The sequence below is a fragment of the Sciurus carolinensis genome, chromosome 18 (genome assembly GCF_902686445.1).
Source record: "Sciurus carolinensis chromosome 18, mSciCar1.2, whole genome shotgun sequence".
Classification (NCBI taxonomy): domain Eukaryota; kingdom Metazoa; phylum Chordata; class Mammalia; order Rodentia; family Sciuridae; genus Sciurus; species Sciurus carolinensis.
The window spans coordinates 24,408,960-24,424,960 of NC_062230.1; the positions used below are offsets into that span (position 1 = coordinate 24,408,960).

The window sequence follows — 16,001 nt, forward strand, 5'->3', positions numbered from 1 at the left end:
CCAAGGACACTGGCAGAGGCCCGGCAGCCTGGGGCTGCTGGAGCAGAGGCAGGCCCTGGACCCCGGCACCCTTGGGAACACAAGCAGAAAGGAAGAGTCACATATGTTTAATGTGTATAAAGCCAAGGAAGGGGCGGTCCCCAATTCAATAGAAATACTCTGTACAATTCATCTGGTGGGTTGAGCGGGAGGGCAAGAGGCTGCAGAACCCACACCCGAACATGTACAAAAATAACTTACACGCGGCGCCTGCAAGGGCCACGAGCTCCCTGCCCAGCCCCCAGGGCTGGGGGCGGCACACAACAGCCCCACGGGAGCCAGCCAGCCAGCGCAGGCCGGGAGCCGGTGGGAGAGGAGGCACCAGTCCAGAGCGCAGGCCTAGGAGGAGGCCTTGAGGCGATTGCAGGCCGAGCGCGAGCTCAGGAGCTTGTCCACCATGGTGCGGGCGTAGCGCAGCCGGCTGGCCAGCTCCTTGCAGCAGCCGAACTCCTCCAGGAGGCTCAGGCGGTACGTGCGGAAGTCCCGCTTCTCGTCAATGTAGGTCACGGCCGCCATCAGCGGACACAGGATGAGCTTGGTATGGTCCTGGAAGGAGGGAGGGAGGAGGCTGAAGGCCCCAGCTGCCCGCACGCGGAGGGGCTGGCGAGGGGAGCTGCCGCTTCGCTCCTGCCGCCGCCTGCTGCCCCGGACGGGCACCCACACTTCCCCTCCTGCTCCCCACCCAACTCACGCGGGCCGCTGCGGGCGGCCGGCCCACCCACCTGGAAGAAGTTGATCTGCACGGTGCCGTTGCTAAGGTGCAGGATGATGGCGCTGCGGGTGCGGAACCAGGTGCGCAGGTAGGGGAGCCGCGCCAGCTCGTCGCCCTCCCGCGGCGTGATGTTGGCGCCCGCCTTCAGCAAGTGTTCGCTCATGTAATTGCGGAAGTACTTAAGGAGGGTGATCTGGTGGGGAGCGGGAAGGGCCTGGGGTCAGAGCCTGACGCCGGCGGCCCCGCCCCCGCGGCCCCCAGGAGGCCCGCTCACCTTCTTCATCAAGGAGTTGGGGTGCGAACTCACGGAGAGGTAGGACTCGGTGCCGTCGCGCTCTATGTACTGCAGGCTGTCCCCGTCGTTGTACAGGATGAGGCGCGTGGAGTCATTGAAGAGCACCCCCACGCTGTTGTCACACAGCTGGTACCCTAGCGCAGGTGGAGGGAGACCTCAGAAAGGGGAAGGAAGGGGGACTGGGGGCTGGAACGGGGAGGCCTGGGATGGAGACAGGAGAGAATTGAGAGAAGAGGACCCGGGAGCCACGAAAGGCCAGAGCTTAGAACAATTGCAAGGGTCACGGCCCACCCCGCCACCCGCCCATCCTGGGAGACACCTACCGAGGCCGTACTTGTCGGAGTAGTCCACCCACTTGCTGACCCAGAAGATGGGGATGCAGGCGGGGTCCTCGGCTTCCTCTGGCACAGAAACAGACAGACCACCGATCAGGACCCGTCTCTCCCTCTGGCCTACTCAGAGCCCATCGCTGGGAGCCTGCTGAGCACCGGCTGGGCTCAGTCAAGAGGCCTGGGGCCCCGGGGGAGAGCACAGCAGGGCTTCTGCCACAACCAGCCCAGACAGGTGGCAGCACACACATCCGCCTGGGAAGTTCCCACACAGTGCCCCAAGCCCCACTCCTTCAGAGGGCTGACCCACTATAGAAAGCCTACTGTGCGCCAGGCACTGCCACAGATATGATGAGCAAGGGACAAAGACTCCGGCCTTCACAGAGCTCACAAGTGAACTGTAGGCAGAAAGACTGATCGAAACACACGGGGACAAAATCTGTAAGTTATTTCTCTCAAGGTAAAAGTCAGTCCCTTCAGATTACCTAGTTTTCCAGTTTGGGGTGATTAAGAAACTGAGCAAACAGATGATTCCAAATACATCCAAATGTTATGTTCTGTGCACGAAACAAAGACACTAAGCAAAGCAGGGGATTTTGGAATATGCTGGGCGATAGAAGTTATGGTTAACTACCCAGCAGGGAAGAGGGTTGAGAAGAGCCAGCAGTGGGTACCAGGGAGTCAAGATGCTTGTGCAGGCAACACTGGAGCAGACATTTGAAGAGGCAAGAGTGTGAGCCATGCAGATGTGTGGAGGAGTGCTTTCCAGGGGACGGGAGCAGAAGGAACCAAGCCCTGGGGCTGGGTCTCCTCCAGGTGTCTGGGAGGAAGGACAGAATTCACTGAGCAAGTGCCTGGCATGCACAGATGTACAGAGGTGACACCCTGGGGTGCCAGAAGGTGGAACACTTGAAGAGCAATCAAAAGGTAGCAGGGGCTTTGGGTGTCAGGCTGACTCATTTGGATTTTGAGCAACAGGAAACAGGGGAACCAGAGGGAGTCATGGACACTGCCGGCTGCGACTCCCCTGCCACCTCACGGCCCGTCCCGCAGCACTCACCCTGCCTCACCAGCCCCCGCTCTGCGGGCTTGGAGGCATTGACACTGTGTAACTGCTGCAGCATGTCACTGAGGTGGCATTCGGCCGCCTCGCTTGTCTCCCGAACCACAGGTTCCTCTTTCTCCCGGGGACGCTCAGGCTGGGGGTTCTCCATGCCTAGGAAGGTGACAGTCATTAGCTGGGCACAAAAAAGGGGGGTGTGTGTGTCAAGGGAGGGGGCACAGGACCACCTCGTCACAGCTGGCACTCTTCCCAGAGAACACCTTTCCTTTCTTGGGGAAACCAAGTCAGTGACAGATTATCGGAGCAGCTGCTGTGCTCATGTGACAGACATGTGGTGCTCACCAGGAGGCCACAGAGCTTCAGGCACTCAGGCCTCTGACCCAACAGCGTGGCCTTGCAGGACACCACCTATCCCCCAGGGGGACAGCTTGAAATCACCAGCAGCTCAGAGCTGCTCCGCTTCAGGCAAAGACTCCGGGAAGACTGGAGGGCTAAGGAATCGCAACTCAGCAACAAGGACGGATTCAGTAGACAATGAAATGAAAATCTAAGATTTTTTCACCTTAGAATTTGCTCTTTATGGGGCTGGGGTTGTGGCTCAATGGCAGAGCACTTGCCTAGCATGTGTGAGGCACTGGGTTCGATTCTCAGCACCGCATACAAATAAATAAAGGTTCAGCAACAACTAAAAAAAATATATATATATTTTTAAATCTGCTTTAGAAAGAACGGGAGAATAAAACCTATAAAAAGGACAAGATTTGCTCAATCCAATTGATTCCACCTTTGGGTCCCCTTCTTCCACCCGGGAGAAGCCTGCTTTTACTTTTCTTTAATAAAGCTTCTTACTTTCTACTCTTAAAAAAAAAAAAAAAAAAAAATCTGCTTTATATGCCTACATGTAACCAAAGAGTCTTAAAAGATACATACTGACTTTTTAACATTGGTTACACCCGGGCAGGAGAGACCTGGATGGTTTTCATTGTCTTGAGGCTTAACTGTTTAATCCCCCTCCCACCAACGTGTGCTAGTCCTCCTGGTGTAAATGAAAATTTCTTAAAGTTTTCAACTAAAAAATAACAAAAAACAATAAAACACTACGCTATGATGGGGACTTAAGTGTTAAATGATAAGAATTAGAGATTTGATTTTAAAACCCTCGTGAACAAGTTCGGGGTGGGTGTGAAGTAGATAAAAACGAATCAGCCAAATGTTAATGACCATGGAAAATCAATGAGAATACATGGAAATTCATCATATAGTGCTCTCTACCTTTGGCTAAGTTTGAAAATATCTATAACAAGTTGGGTTTTGTTTTTTTTTTTTGAACTAAATAAAATTAAAACCAAAAATAAAAGTAATCCTTATATTAATTCATAGCCCAAAGAACAAAATAGTTATTCATGAGTCCATTGCTAATATGAATAACCAACTACAAAAATGGAAGAGAAGGAACAGCACTTCATTGTAGAATTCCAATCAATAAAACGTAGGAATAGGAAAGGAGAAAAATCACTACTGGCATACCTGAGTGTTAGGCATGCGCAAAGCCCTGGGTTCAATCCCCAGCATCACAAGAGAAAACAAACAAACAACAACAAACAAAAACCCACAGTAATGATTTCTGCAGGCTAAAATTAATGGGCAACAGTTTGAGGAGAAAATGGATGGTCTCAGAGTAGTTCCCTGCAAGATACTTATTGACAAGACAGGGAAAATAGCACCTTTACAATAAGGAAACCCATCAGCAGTCCCCTTAACTAAGTGCTCAAGATGAGCATCACCAATTAAAAAATAATAAAATAAAATAAGAGATGGGACACACAGAGAACACATCACTTCTGTAGTACTCTTGCCAAAAATGCACGACTTCAACATAATATCAAGGAAGTACCAAAACCAAATTGAAGGACATTCTAGGGAATAACTTGCCAGTGCTTTTCAAAGGGTCATGACCATGAAAGACAAAGAAAGGCTGGGGCTGTGTCCCAGGCTGGAGGAGACTAAAGACATGACAGTTAAATGCCATGTGGGGTCCTGAATGGCCTCTGGCACAGAACGGGGGGTATTAGTGGAAAAAACTGCTAGATCCAAGTAAAGACTGGTGTTTGTCAGTGTTGTTCCAAAGTTAGTGTCTTCATTTTAATCATTGTTTTGTGGTTAAATAAGATGCTGACATTGAAGGAAGCTGGCGGAAGGGCCTATGGGAACTCTGCTCTATTTTATTTTGTATCTTTTCTATATAAGCCCAAAATCACTCCAAAAAGTTTTTAAAAACAACCAAGGAATCCCTGAAAACCAGAAACTGAAATCAACTAAGTTCTGTATTAAAAAGGTGATACATCCACATGGAGAAACAAAGTATTTCAAGCTACTTTAAAAAAAAAAACTATATATCCTTTGTGAAATACATTCTAAGTACAGCAGAACTTTAAGAAAACATTGGAACCACTTTATATATGTCAAAAATTTTGACTATGTTAATGTAAGGAAATACGATTTTCAACTTGAAAAAAGAAATACAAGTATAAAATCAAAGAAGTAAAAAAATGTGTCATGGTTATGCCTGATAGACACTTAAAACTCAACCAAAGAAAAACATTAACTCCAGAGTGGAGAGGATTGCTCTAAGACGACACTGGATCCATTTCGAATCCTTGAACTTGATAACCGTGTCTGCCAGGAGCTGTGGTTGGTAAAAGAATCCATGTTTTTAGGACCTATACACTTATAACTATTAAGGGCAATGGAAAAGAGATATATAAGATACTTTCAAACGGTTCAGGAAAACAGAAAAAGATACACGAAGTGGTGGGAGACAGAGGCTGATAAAGCAAAAGTATTTTTCAGGCTTGGTGTTCATCCATTTTCTTCTCGAGACCAACACACTGATCCAGCCAAGCTAAGGTCTGTTTTCCTGACAGGGCCCAGGGGCAGGAGGACACGGGGTCCTTCTGGGTCAGAGCCTGTCCCACTCCACTCCCGAGGTCTGGAGGCCAGAGAGCAAGCTGCAGACGCTCTGGATCCTGGGCTCTTGCTGGCTCACCCTGACCCATGTTTACCTTTATTGAGGACCGTGAGAGGCTTCCGGTTACTGGGGTCCAGGCTGCTGGGAGCGATGGAAAACCTTGGTGGGATGGTGAGGCAGGTGATGGGGAGACGGGTAGGGATGTAGCCAGAAGTGAAGAACTCGTCATTGAGCAGCTCGTGAATGGTCGGGCGGGCAGTGGGATCGGTCTGGAGCATCTTTTGGATGAGGGAGGCGGCCACAGGGTTGATGTGCTGGACCAGAGAGAGAGAGAGAGCCTTAAGCAGGACATGACGGGGACCAAGTGCAGCGCTGCCATGGGAGCCTGCAGGACCAGCCCACACACAGGCAGCCCCTAGTCTCAAACAGGCCACGGTTCAGCGGTCACAGCAATGCCAAGTTCTCCACGAGCAGCTGCACTGAATCAACAAGGGTGAACCTAAGTTGTGAGGTCCCCTTGAGACTCAAGGTTAACTTCGGATAATTTTTTCCTTGAACTTGACCTTGTACACTTAAAAGTTCTCACCACTAGAGTAGCACTGAACAGGCTTTGAGGTTCTAAGACCTGCACTTAAATCTCAGTTCTAGCCTTTAATGCCAGCTGTGACAAGTAACCTGAACTTCCAAGGGCCTCTGTATCTGTCAAGTGGGAACATAGTACCACGCTGGAGCCCCACTGAGAACATCTGATGGGATACAATCTAGCACAGGAGGGCCTACCACTGCCTCTGTCTGTTCTTACTAAGTGTTGTAAGTATTTCCTATCTATTAACTCATTGGTCGTCACAGAAACATCTGGGGGTAGGGATGAGGACACTGAGGCACAGAGAGGGCAAGCGCCTTGTCTAAGAATACACACCTGGTAAGAGGCAGAGCTGTATCATGCCCATGCAATCTGGTCACCTTGGGTCAGTCCACGCTCTGGCTTTCTAACAATGAACTGACCCTTTGAGATAAGCAGGATCTAGAGACAGCAGGTTGAGGACACCAAAGTGGAAAGTGGCTGGGTGTCTGCCTTCTGAAATAGGCTATTCCTTTAAATGCACTTGTGCCAGCTGTTGTGAAAATGGACACCTTTTTGCCGTTGTGAGGTCCTTGGATTCACAGTGGCTCACAATTCCGTGAGCGCTTACTGAATGCAAGGCACTCCGTGAGGAGCTCCAGAGGCAGCAACTCCACCTTCTAGATGAGAAACTCAGGAGAGTCCGACAATTGCCCAATGTGATCTGGATGCTAAGCAGAGAGTCCACTGAATTAAGCTGGTCCACTTCCAAAGCATAAGCACGTCTACCTCTTATGGCCTCCTATATTTTTTCCTGCGTTTTACAAATCTTTTATATCTACCTTCAATAATCTACAAACTTTGTTCCTCTAGAAAAACATATGCATCAAGTTCTGTAGGCAACTTCAGATAAACACCCCCTAGAGCTCTGTGGACCCCCAGGCCTGTATACAGGGCGCATAAACAGCTTCTGAAGAAAAATAAATTTAATTTTACAGTGTCATTCATCACCTTGGGAATACTATATTCATTCTTCTTGATCCGGAGGTAGGTCTCTTTTAGGCAAGATGTCTCAAAAGGTGGTTTGCCCACTAACAAGGTATACCTGTAAGCACAAGGTAGGATTCAGCACAAGGCTCCCGGGCAAAACGCAGATGCAGGCGTTGCCTCAGGGCCAGAAGAGCAGGCATCCTTTGGACACTCTGCTTGGCGATCTAAGGCATCAATAGCTGGGCTGTGCCTTCCGTAGAATACAGGAGAGCAGACCTGGATTCCAATGGGCCAGGGATTGTTCCACTCTAGCCTGCAGGGATCCAGGGTTCTGCACAGGGCCTGAGGCGGGGGCCGTCCACATCAGGCAGTGGGTGCACTACCTGCTCCTGTAGGAGCGCCACGTTCAGTACCTCTGTACTTAAGGTGTGTTGGTTTTATTTGGAAAGAAGTTCCATTGCAAAGAAGTCTGAAATCCATTGCTACTACCCATGTCTAATCCCAGTACCCAGGCCAAAAACACAACAGATAAACACCCAAGAAGGCCCAGGCCTCGGCTCACCACCAGCCTCCTCTGTTGCCCTCGATCCAGAAACCAAGGCACCTCCCAGCCTGGTCTGACTCCTGCCGAATGTCTCCCCACCCAATGCTGATCAGTGTTTCTACAACTTCACTGTGCAAAGGCAACACCCAGGGATCTTGTGAAAATCCATATTCCAATTTGCTGAGTAGTCTGGGTCCTGAGATTCTGCATTTCTAAGAAGCTTTCAGGTGCTGTCTGGACACACTGAATAAGCAGCAAGAGGCGATGGCAAGGTTGTGGAGGCCTCCTTCCCGTTCCCTGCAGCCACCGCCCAGGCCGTGGGAATCCCAAGCACACACCAAAGTGACAGGAAAGCTATGGAAGTCAGGCGTTGTTTGGAGACAGCCTTTCCACAAGGCAGAAAGATCCACAGGACAAGGCCAGCCAGGAGAGACGTGTCAAAGAGCTCCTTCTGAGGCCAAGCAGGGCCGGAGTCAACTCCCCACTTACATGATGCACCCGATGGACCACACGTCCACCTCGAAACTGTGCCCTTTCTTGCTCAGCACCTCGGGAGCTATGTAATTGGGAGTCCCGCACAGGGTCTTCTTCCGCTCCCCATCATATTCGACTTTGGTTGCCAGTCCAAAATCCCCTGGGACAGAGGGAGGAAGAGGGGGTACTCAGATGCCAGCCTCTGCCATCTATCAATGCAGACAGTTGGCTCGGGCTTGCCCATCCAGCAACAGTCATTCGATCCCACAAGCCTCTGCTCCTTGTGCGCAGACAGGCTTACCCAGGAATCCTCCCTGTGCTGGTCTGGGGTCCAGGGCATCCTGCTGACCTTTCTCAACCCACCCCTTAGAAAAGAAGACCATTCTTCTAAAAGGGAATTAACAGGGAGAGCAAAACTCAAATGCCTTTGTGGATCAAAGAAATATCCTTTTACTGCTTAGCAAGTTGGTGAGGAAGTGATAGGGAGAGGTGGGGACTGTGGCAAAACGGAGGGAAATCTAAAAGAGGCACCTACTTTTCAGTCCAGCAGAAGTGCCCTGAGGAAAGGCTGCCCTTGTGTTAGAGGAGCTTCCAGTTTAAAGATGCTCCAAAGCCACATTTTTAGGCCATGCCTCCCAATTTTAAAAAATGGAACCTGGCTGGGAGTGTAGCTTAGTGGTAGAGTGCTTCCCCAGTATTCTAGAAGCACCTCCCCCAAATAAGAAACAAATTCAAATTATTTTCTTAAATACCACATTGGGGCATAAAAACAATGCATCTTGAAGGCAAGACACAGGCTTGTGGCTCTGTTTTAAACTTCTAAAGCGGGACAGCAGCCCAAACTTCCCACGTCCTCTTCCTCCCTCCCCAGCCTTCTACTTATTCCCGCCATTAGAACAGTGGTGCCAAGCACCCTCCGGGCCCAGCAGCTCACCTATTTTCACCTCCAGATCCTCATTCAGAAAGAGGTTGCCCAGCTTGAGGTCCCTGTGAATAACCCGGTTTCGGTGCAGGTATTGGCAGCCCAGGACGATCTGGCGCAGGTAGTAGCGCGCCTCGGGCTCGGTCAGAGCTTTCCGCCTCTTGTGCAGCTCCAGAAGAGACTGGGAGGAGATGGGGAGGCGGAACTGAGGGTTAGGACGTAAGGGAGCGGGAGGAACCTGGACCCTTGCGGATGGAGGGGCCTTGGCAGCTCTCCCTCCGTCCCTGCTCCCCGCGCCCCATGCCTTCCGCAGGACCCTGGTGGTAACCGCCCGCAACACCCCCTTTCCTTTCAGCTCCCTCCTTACCTAGGGTCCCTCCCTCAGCCCCACTCTGGAAGCTCAGTCCCCAGGCTCGCTCTCTCTCCGGAGGCTCTGGGCTCGGGCTCCCCTAGCCTGGGAACCTTCCTTCAGCAGCTGCGGGGCTCCTGCACCGGCCCAACGCACACCTCGCGTCCAGGAGACGCCTGTCCTAGCAGCAGCGGGACCCCGGCCCCGCTTGGCCGGAAGCTCCTTCCTAGCAGCTCCGAGAGCCAAGCAGCCCTGAGCAGAGACCTTTTCCATCCCCAGCTCGAGGGTTCCCAGTACCCATTTCTAGCAGCTCCAAGTCCCAAGCGCCCTTTTCCGGGGAACTCTTTCCCAGCAGCTCCGGGTTCGGACGGCCCAACCGGAGCCCCCGGACAGCTCCAGTGCCCCCGCAGCCACACTCACCCTCCGGCGGCAGAGCTCCAACACCACGAACACAAAGTCGTTGTCCTCGAAAAAGCCGTGGAAGCCTACGACATGCTGGTGGGCCAGGCTGCGGTGAATGGAGATCTCCATGGACATCTTCTCTTTCTGGTGCGGCTTAAGCAGCAGAGACTTAGGCACGATCTTGCCAGCGAACACCTCTTTGGTATCCGCGTCCGAGATCTCGAAGCATTTGGCGAAGCCGCCTTTCCCCAAAAAGCGGCCCCGCACATAGCGCCGCCGGCTGCGTGGGTCCACTAGGACCTCGGGGATCTCTTTCGCCGGTGGAGCAGCCGCTGGGGCTCCGGGAGCCGCAGCCCCCGCTTTCCCTGGGTCGGCTGGCGCCCGCGCCAGCTTCCCCGCAGTCGCCGCCGCATTCATGTTCCCGGAGTTGCTCCGCAAACCTGGCCGGGTGGCTGCAGAGGCTCCGCACCGCTCCGCTCCGCTCCTCCCCGAATTCAAACGCGGCGCTGGGAACGTTACAGAAGCCTGCGCGCCACTGATTGGCCGCGGGGATTTAAAATCCAAACCCGCCCGCCGCGCGGCACCATGGGAGCGTCCTGAGCCGCAGCCGCCTTTAAATCCGTATCCAGCCCGGGAGAAAATTGATTGACAGGACCCGCAGAAGGCAGGCACGTGTGATAGCCTGGAAAACCCAGCCCGGCGTGTGGATGCGGAGACCCAGCCCCAGGAGAGCGGCAGCTGGTTCAGGGTTTCTGTCTCCAGCGACCCGGAAAGCTGCAGTTCACTCGCGCCTCCTCCTGGAAGCTCTTCCTAACACCTTTCTCCACGCTGCCCGCCTACTAGAATATAAACTAAGTAGAGACCTGGCAGCACGGGAGAGGCAGCTTAGGAGAGCACCTGACTCTGCTGTCATCAGCTCTCTGCAAACCCAGCCTAAATAAACTGAAATCTAAGTAAAAACGGTTTGCTTGTCCTGTTTCATGCACCTTGCATGGCAAATCCTCCAGATCCCCCACTTCAAATAATAGATCCACTACGCTCCTCTGTTTACTGAGCAACTACTTGAAGTTCCGTCCCGGGAGCAGCAGCATTACTATCACCTGGGAGCTTGTTAGCAAGGCAAAGGCAACTTTTCAGACGCTACCCGCCCTGCCGGGTCAGAATCTGCCTTTAAACAAGGCTGCCAGGTGATTCCTACACATGGTGAAGTTCAAGAAGCAACACACACACACACACACACACACACACACACACACACACACACACAAAGATGCTGGCTCAGTGCTGGACCTCCCAGTGGACATTCCAATTTCTGGGTCAGAGGGAGGATGGCTGGTTGGAAGAATGCCTAGCAAACTGCAGTTCAAGGCCAAGTTTGTCCTGCAGGGGTGTTTTCTTTGGCCTCCCACTTTTAAAAATTCAAATTCATTTACAGAATTTAAAAAGGGAGTACCCATAAAAATTCAGGTTGGTGGCTTTTCCTGAAGGGTAAAAAAAATCAGCTCAAGTAATTCTAAGCCCAGATGCCCTTCCAGTTGGCCGGCATTCCCAGCATCCTCCTGGCCTTTGCCCACATCCTGTCTGGCTTCTGTTGACACTGGAGTGGTCAAGTACCCAAGTCCGAAGCTTTTTCTTCGTGCTCCCTTAGCACCTATGGAGTCCCTGACTGAACAACACTTAACCGTATGGTGAATGGTCTTTTTTTCTTTGGGTTTTGTTTTGGTACTAAGGATTGAACCCAGGGCCTTGCACCTACTAGACAAGTACTCTATCACTGAGCTACATCCCCAGCTCCCAAACCTGACCGCAGGGTGAACACCTCTTTCCTGGCCTGATTCAGTTGAGAGGCAACAATGACGAATGATGCTGTTGTTTCCTCCCCTCTTCTGAGGTCACAATGCAATGCCTGATAAAAAGGGGTAGTACTAAATGTTTGCTGAATTAAAGGAAAGTTAAAAAAAATTATTTTTTTGTCCCCATGGTGTGTAATCTTTTATTTGAGCTTTTCACTGAAATTTATTTACAGAAAAAAAAGATTGTGTCATAATTGAACAACTCCGTGAATATTCACAAACTCAAATGCCCTGCACAAATGGTACCCAGATTGAGAAAGAAGATGCTACCAAGACCCCAGAAGTGCCCTGGTATACGGTGGAGTCCCAACACCACTTTCCAGCTGATGACCTGCGTGGAGAGCCACAGGGCTCCGAGTACAGTCATGCTCATGGCTATGACTTATTACAGAGAAAGGTTATGAAGCAGAATCAGAAAGGGAAAAGAAGCAGGGCCCAAGACCAAAGGAAGCCAGGTGCAAGCTCCCTGTGCAAAGGAGGGAGGGGTCCAAGACTTCTAGGTCCTGGAGCCCGGTCTCTGCTTCCAGGCAGCCTGGCTGGGGCTGGGGCTGGGGCTGAACTGCTCACAGCAGACTGCAGCAGGTGTCAGCCTGGAGCCTGGTCCAGGCAGTTAGGATCTGTGAGCTTGGGGTTCCAGGCCAACCAGCGCCTTTCTTCAGCTGCGGCAAAGGCACACTGCAGTGAGACAGCTGGGGTCCACGTCCAGGTGATCAGCAAGGCTTCCTCTCTTGCCAGTCTTAAGGGTCCAGATTGACCCACTCAAAAACAAGCACATGGGACTAGCAAACCGTCAGCCTTCAAGGGTCAGACACTGAATTTCAACCAGGGCTCATTAACAACTTAACTGCCTTTTCAAATTCCAAATGTGGGTTTTCATCCAGAAATTGCTTCTCTTTCATGTGATCTCTTTCTTTCCAGAGACTCCAGTAGACACAAACCATAAAAATCACCAGTTATAGAGATCTGCTGCAGTCCCCATACCCAAGAAATGCAAATGCCAGCCCGCCCACTGGTGACAAAAAGCAAGGAAGTTGTGTATCACTGATGTCTTTTAAAGTTTTTTGCAACTTTTCTTTTTTTTTTTGGATTAGGATGATCCTTCTAGCAATAATAAAATTAGGAACATATAATATTTTAAATCCATTGTATATATCCAGATGCGACAGTCATCAAGTACAAAGCCACTATTGTACTTTACTTTGTTTATTTTTATGTGGTGGGAGGATCAAACCCAGTGGCCCATAGTTGCTAGGCAAGCGCTCTATCATCTACAACTCCAGCCCACAAAGTCAATTTTTCAAATGCAAATTTTCTCATTGCAAATTTACTCAGACCCCTAGCAGTAAATCCTGCATTTATAGGGTTAATGCTGCAGTGTTACAGGTTACACGTCTGCCATTTAACTCTTTTCTGCAGGATATCCACACCGCAAAGTATGATTTTTAACCAATAAAACAAGTTAAGAGCCAGGTGTGGTGCGGCCTACCTGTAATCCCAGCAGCGTGGGAGACTGAGGCAGGAGGACCTAGAGTTCAAAGCCAGCCTCAGCAAAACAAGGCACTAAGCAACTCAGTGAGACCCTGTCTCTAAATAAAATAAGAAATAGAGCTAGGGATGTGGCCCTGAGTTTAAACCCTGGTGCCAAAACAAAAACAAGTTAGAGTGTTTTACATTTGCAAATCCAAAGATCTGTTGTTGAGTACCCACTTATATTTTATTCCATTTAGAAACATTTACAAAAAATGAAGACGCACTGCAGAAAGTACCCCTAATTTCTAGGGGTCCTTTAACCGCTGTTTCCATACTCCCTTCTCCTGGACAACAGGGAGCTTTGATTTTTATTTTTGCTTTATTTTGAGACGAGTCCACTGTCTTTGCCAGGACTGGCCTTGGAGTTTCCACCTCCTATGTAGCAATTATGGTGTTAATACAATCTCTCCGCATAGTATCAGTAATAATGATACTATCGGTGAACCCTCAAGAGCTCTGACTATGTGCCAGCTTGGCAAAGATGATGCATTTCATCTTCACAATGACACTAGGAGCCGAGAATTATTATTCCCACTTTGTAGATGAGGAAATGAGCACTTCTGGATGGGTTTGCTTGCCAAAGTTATGCGGCCAGGAGGTGGGAGATCTGGAACATCCACTCCAAATACACACACCTGCACAGCGCCTCCCTGTACACAGACTCCTGGGGCCTTGGTGTTGTCCCGCAAGGCTGAAACCCCAGACGCCCTTGTCCACTGCTCCCTCCCACCCTCCCTTCCTCCCTGCCAAAAAGCAATAGATGTATCATGTAACTCAGGGATTAAAGTACCCTGGGTTCTAATGCCAGTGCCTTCCTTCCAGATGTGTGTCCTTGGCCTTCCTTCCAGATGCGTGGACAGGTTACTTACCCTCTCTTTGCCTCAATTTCCAGGACTGAAAAATGGAGGTAATTATGTTTCCCATCTCCTGGGATTCTATCTAGAAGTTAAAGTGCATATTGAAATTGAAAATACTTGTGAAGAGATTGTATGAGGACAGCATTTCAAACAGTGCCAGGTACAAGGCACAGACATATCATTTGTTTGTTTGGTACTGGGGATTGAACCCAAGGGTGCTTTACCACTGAGCAAGCATCCCCAGCTGTTTTCATTTTTTATGTTGAGACAGGGTCTTGCTAAGTTTCTGAGGCTGGCCTCCAACTTGCAATCCTCCTGCCTCAGCCTCCCAGGTCTCTGGGATAACAGGCATGTGCACCATGCCTAGTGGTTGTTAATAAAATAAAAAGAACCTGAGCTGAGGCCTGGGGATCTTGGTCTCCCACAGGCCTTTTCAGCTCCCAAGCCTCCCATTTTGTTATTCTCCTCCCTCCTCTGCCCTGCTGCTCTTGTTGCTCCCATGGAAAATCAGAAAGTGCACCCCAGACACCTCAGATTGTGGTGAACACAGCTGAAGAGACAAGTTGACGGGCGGAGGAAGAACATGGGCTAATGTTCAGACCTGGAGTCTGAAAGCCAGAGGCCTCTGAATTTCATTCATGTCTTTCTCAGACGATTTTCATCTGCATGGCCCATTTGCCTGAAGCCCATGGACTGGAAGTTACAGAAAGTTCCACAAACAGAGTCCAAGTCAGAGACCATCACGAAAGTGACTGGGGCCAACCCACCAGAAAAACCCTCAGGAAAACAAAGAATTTACTGATGGGCAGCAAGTGTAGTGTGGTCAGAGCCAACTGCGTCAGAGTCCATGAACTTGGAAGAGCAGCAGAAAGCATGGATCTTGCATCCAGGTAAGACTAGTCTTTGATTCCAGCCCAGCCAATGACTAGCTGTGTGGCATTTTTACTTATCTTTTTTTTTTTTTTTTATCTTTCTTTTTTTTTTCTTTTTTTTTATTGTAAACAAATGGGATACATTTTTACTTATCTTTAGCTGTGTGCGAATTTACTTAGATCATTCATTTCTTCCTCTGCAAAATGGGCTGTGAAAATCCCCACCTTTTTGACAGCGGGGAGGATGAAATGTTTTCTAATGAGTGCCAAACTCCATGCCAAACAAGGAGGAGCCATCTCTTTTCTCCATCTCTCTGTGATGGACTGATCATAAAAGCAAAGATGTTCTTAATCTTACTTTAAATTAAAAAAATACACATAAGAATGTTGCAACCTGGGGGCTGGGGTTGTGCCTCTGTGGTAGAGCGCTTGCCTGGCACATGTGAAGCACTGGGTTTGATTCTCAGCACCGCATGCAAATAAATAAAATAAAAGGTCCATCAATAACTAAGTATAAAAAGAAAAAAAAAAAAAAAAGCATTTAAAAAAAAAAAAGAAGAAGAAGAATGTTGCAGCAGGGCTCGGTGGTGCACATCGATAATCCCAACAGTTCAGGAGGTTGAGGCAGGAGGATCGTGAGTTCAAAGCCAGCCTCAGCAACTTAGGGGGCCCTAAGCAACTGAGTGAGACCCTGTCTCTAAATAAATACAAAAAAGGGCTGGGAGGCTAGGGTTGTGGTTCAGTGGTAGAGGCTTGCCTAGCAGGTATAAGGCACTGGGTTCGATCCTCAGCACCACACATAAATAAATTGAAGGTACGGTATCCATCTACAATTTAGAATAATAAAAAGGGGGGGGCTGGGGATGTGGCTCAGTGGCTAAGTACCCCTGGGTTCAGTCCCCAGTAAAAAAAAAAAAAAAAAAAAAAGTTGCATCTTACACTCCAAGGGGGTTTTCACAACCTCGTGTCCACAGTTACAGGGACCATTATGGAGTGGCCGCCCCAGCTGGCTCTCATGCTCTCACGGGAATGCCCTTGACTTTTGGCTCAGCCTCCCCCTCGTCCCCATCTGTGGAAGAGACAGAGGCTCTGGAGGTGGCTCTGCCCTGCCTGCCTCTGGCGCCCACTCTCTGCTACTGTGATGACCCTCGGCACAGGTCCCTCAGGCCTCCGTCGAGGACTCTAATGTGCTTCCTTGGCTTTCTCCCTACCAAGCCGAGATTCTGTGGGTGGGGACTGG

General features: G+C 50.0%; 1 protein-coding gene across 1 annotated transcript; it reads right to left on the reverse strand.

The window, feature by feature from the left end:
* Positions 1-97: 97 nt before the first annotated feature.
* Plk1 (polo like kinase 1) lies at positions 98-10,336 on the reverse strand. The gene is made up of 10 exons (XM_047533747.1): positions 9,668-10,336; positions 8,911-9,079; positions 7,992-8,136; positions 6,980-7,073; positions 5,501-5,720; positions 2,436-2,591; positions 1,370-1,447; positions 1,026-1,180; positions 762-944; positions 98-585 (listed from the first exon to the last, which is right to left on the reverse strand). The coding sequence occupies exons 1-10, from the start codon at positions 10,064-10,066 to the stop codon at positions 379-381; spliced, it is 1,806 nt and encodes a 601-aa protein (XP_047389703.1). The 5' UTR covers positions 10,067-10,336; the 3' UTR covers positions 98-378.
* Positions 10,337-16,001: the final 5,665 nt, after the last annotated feature.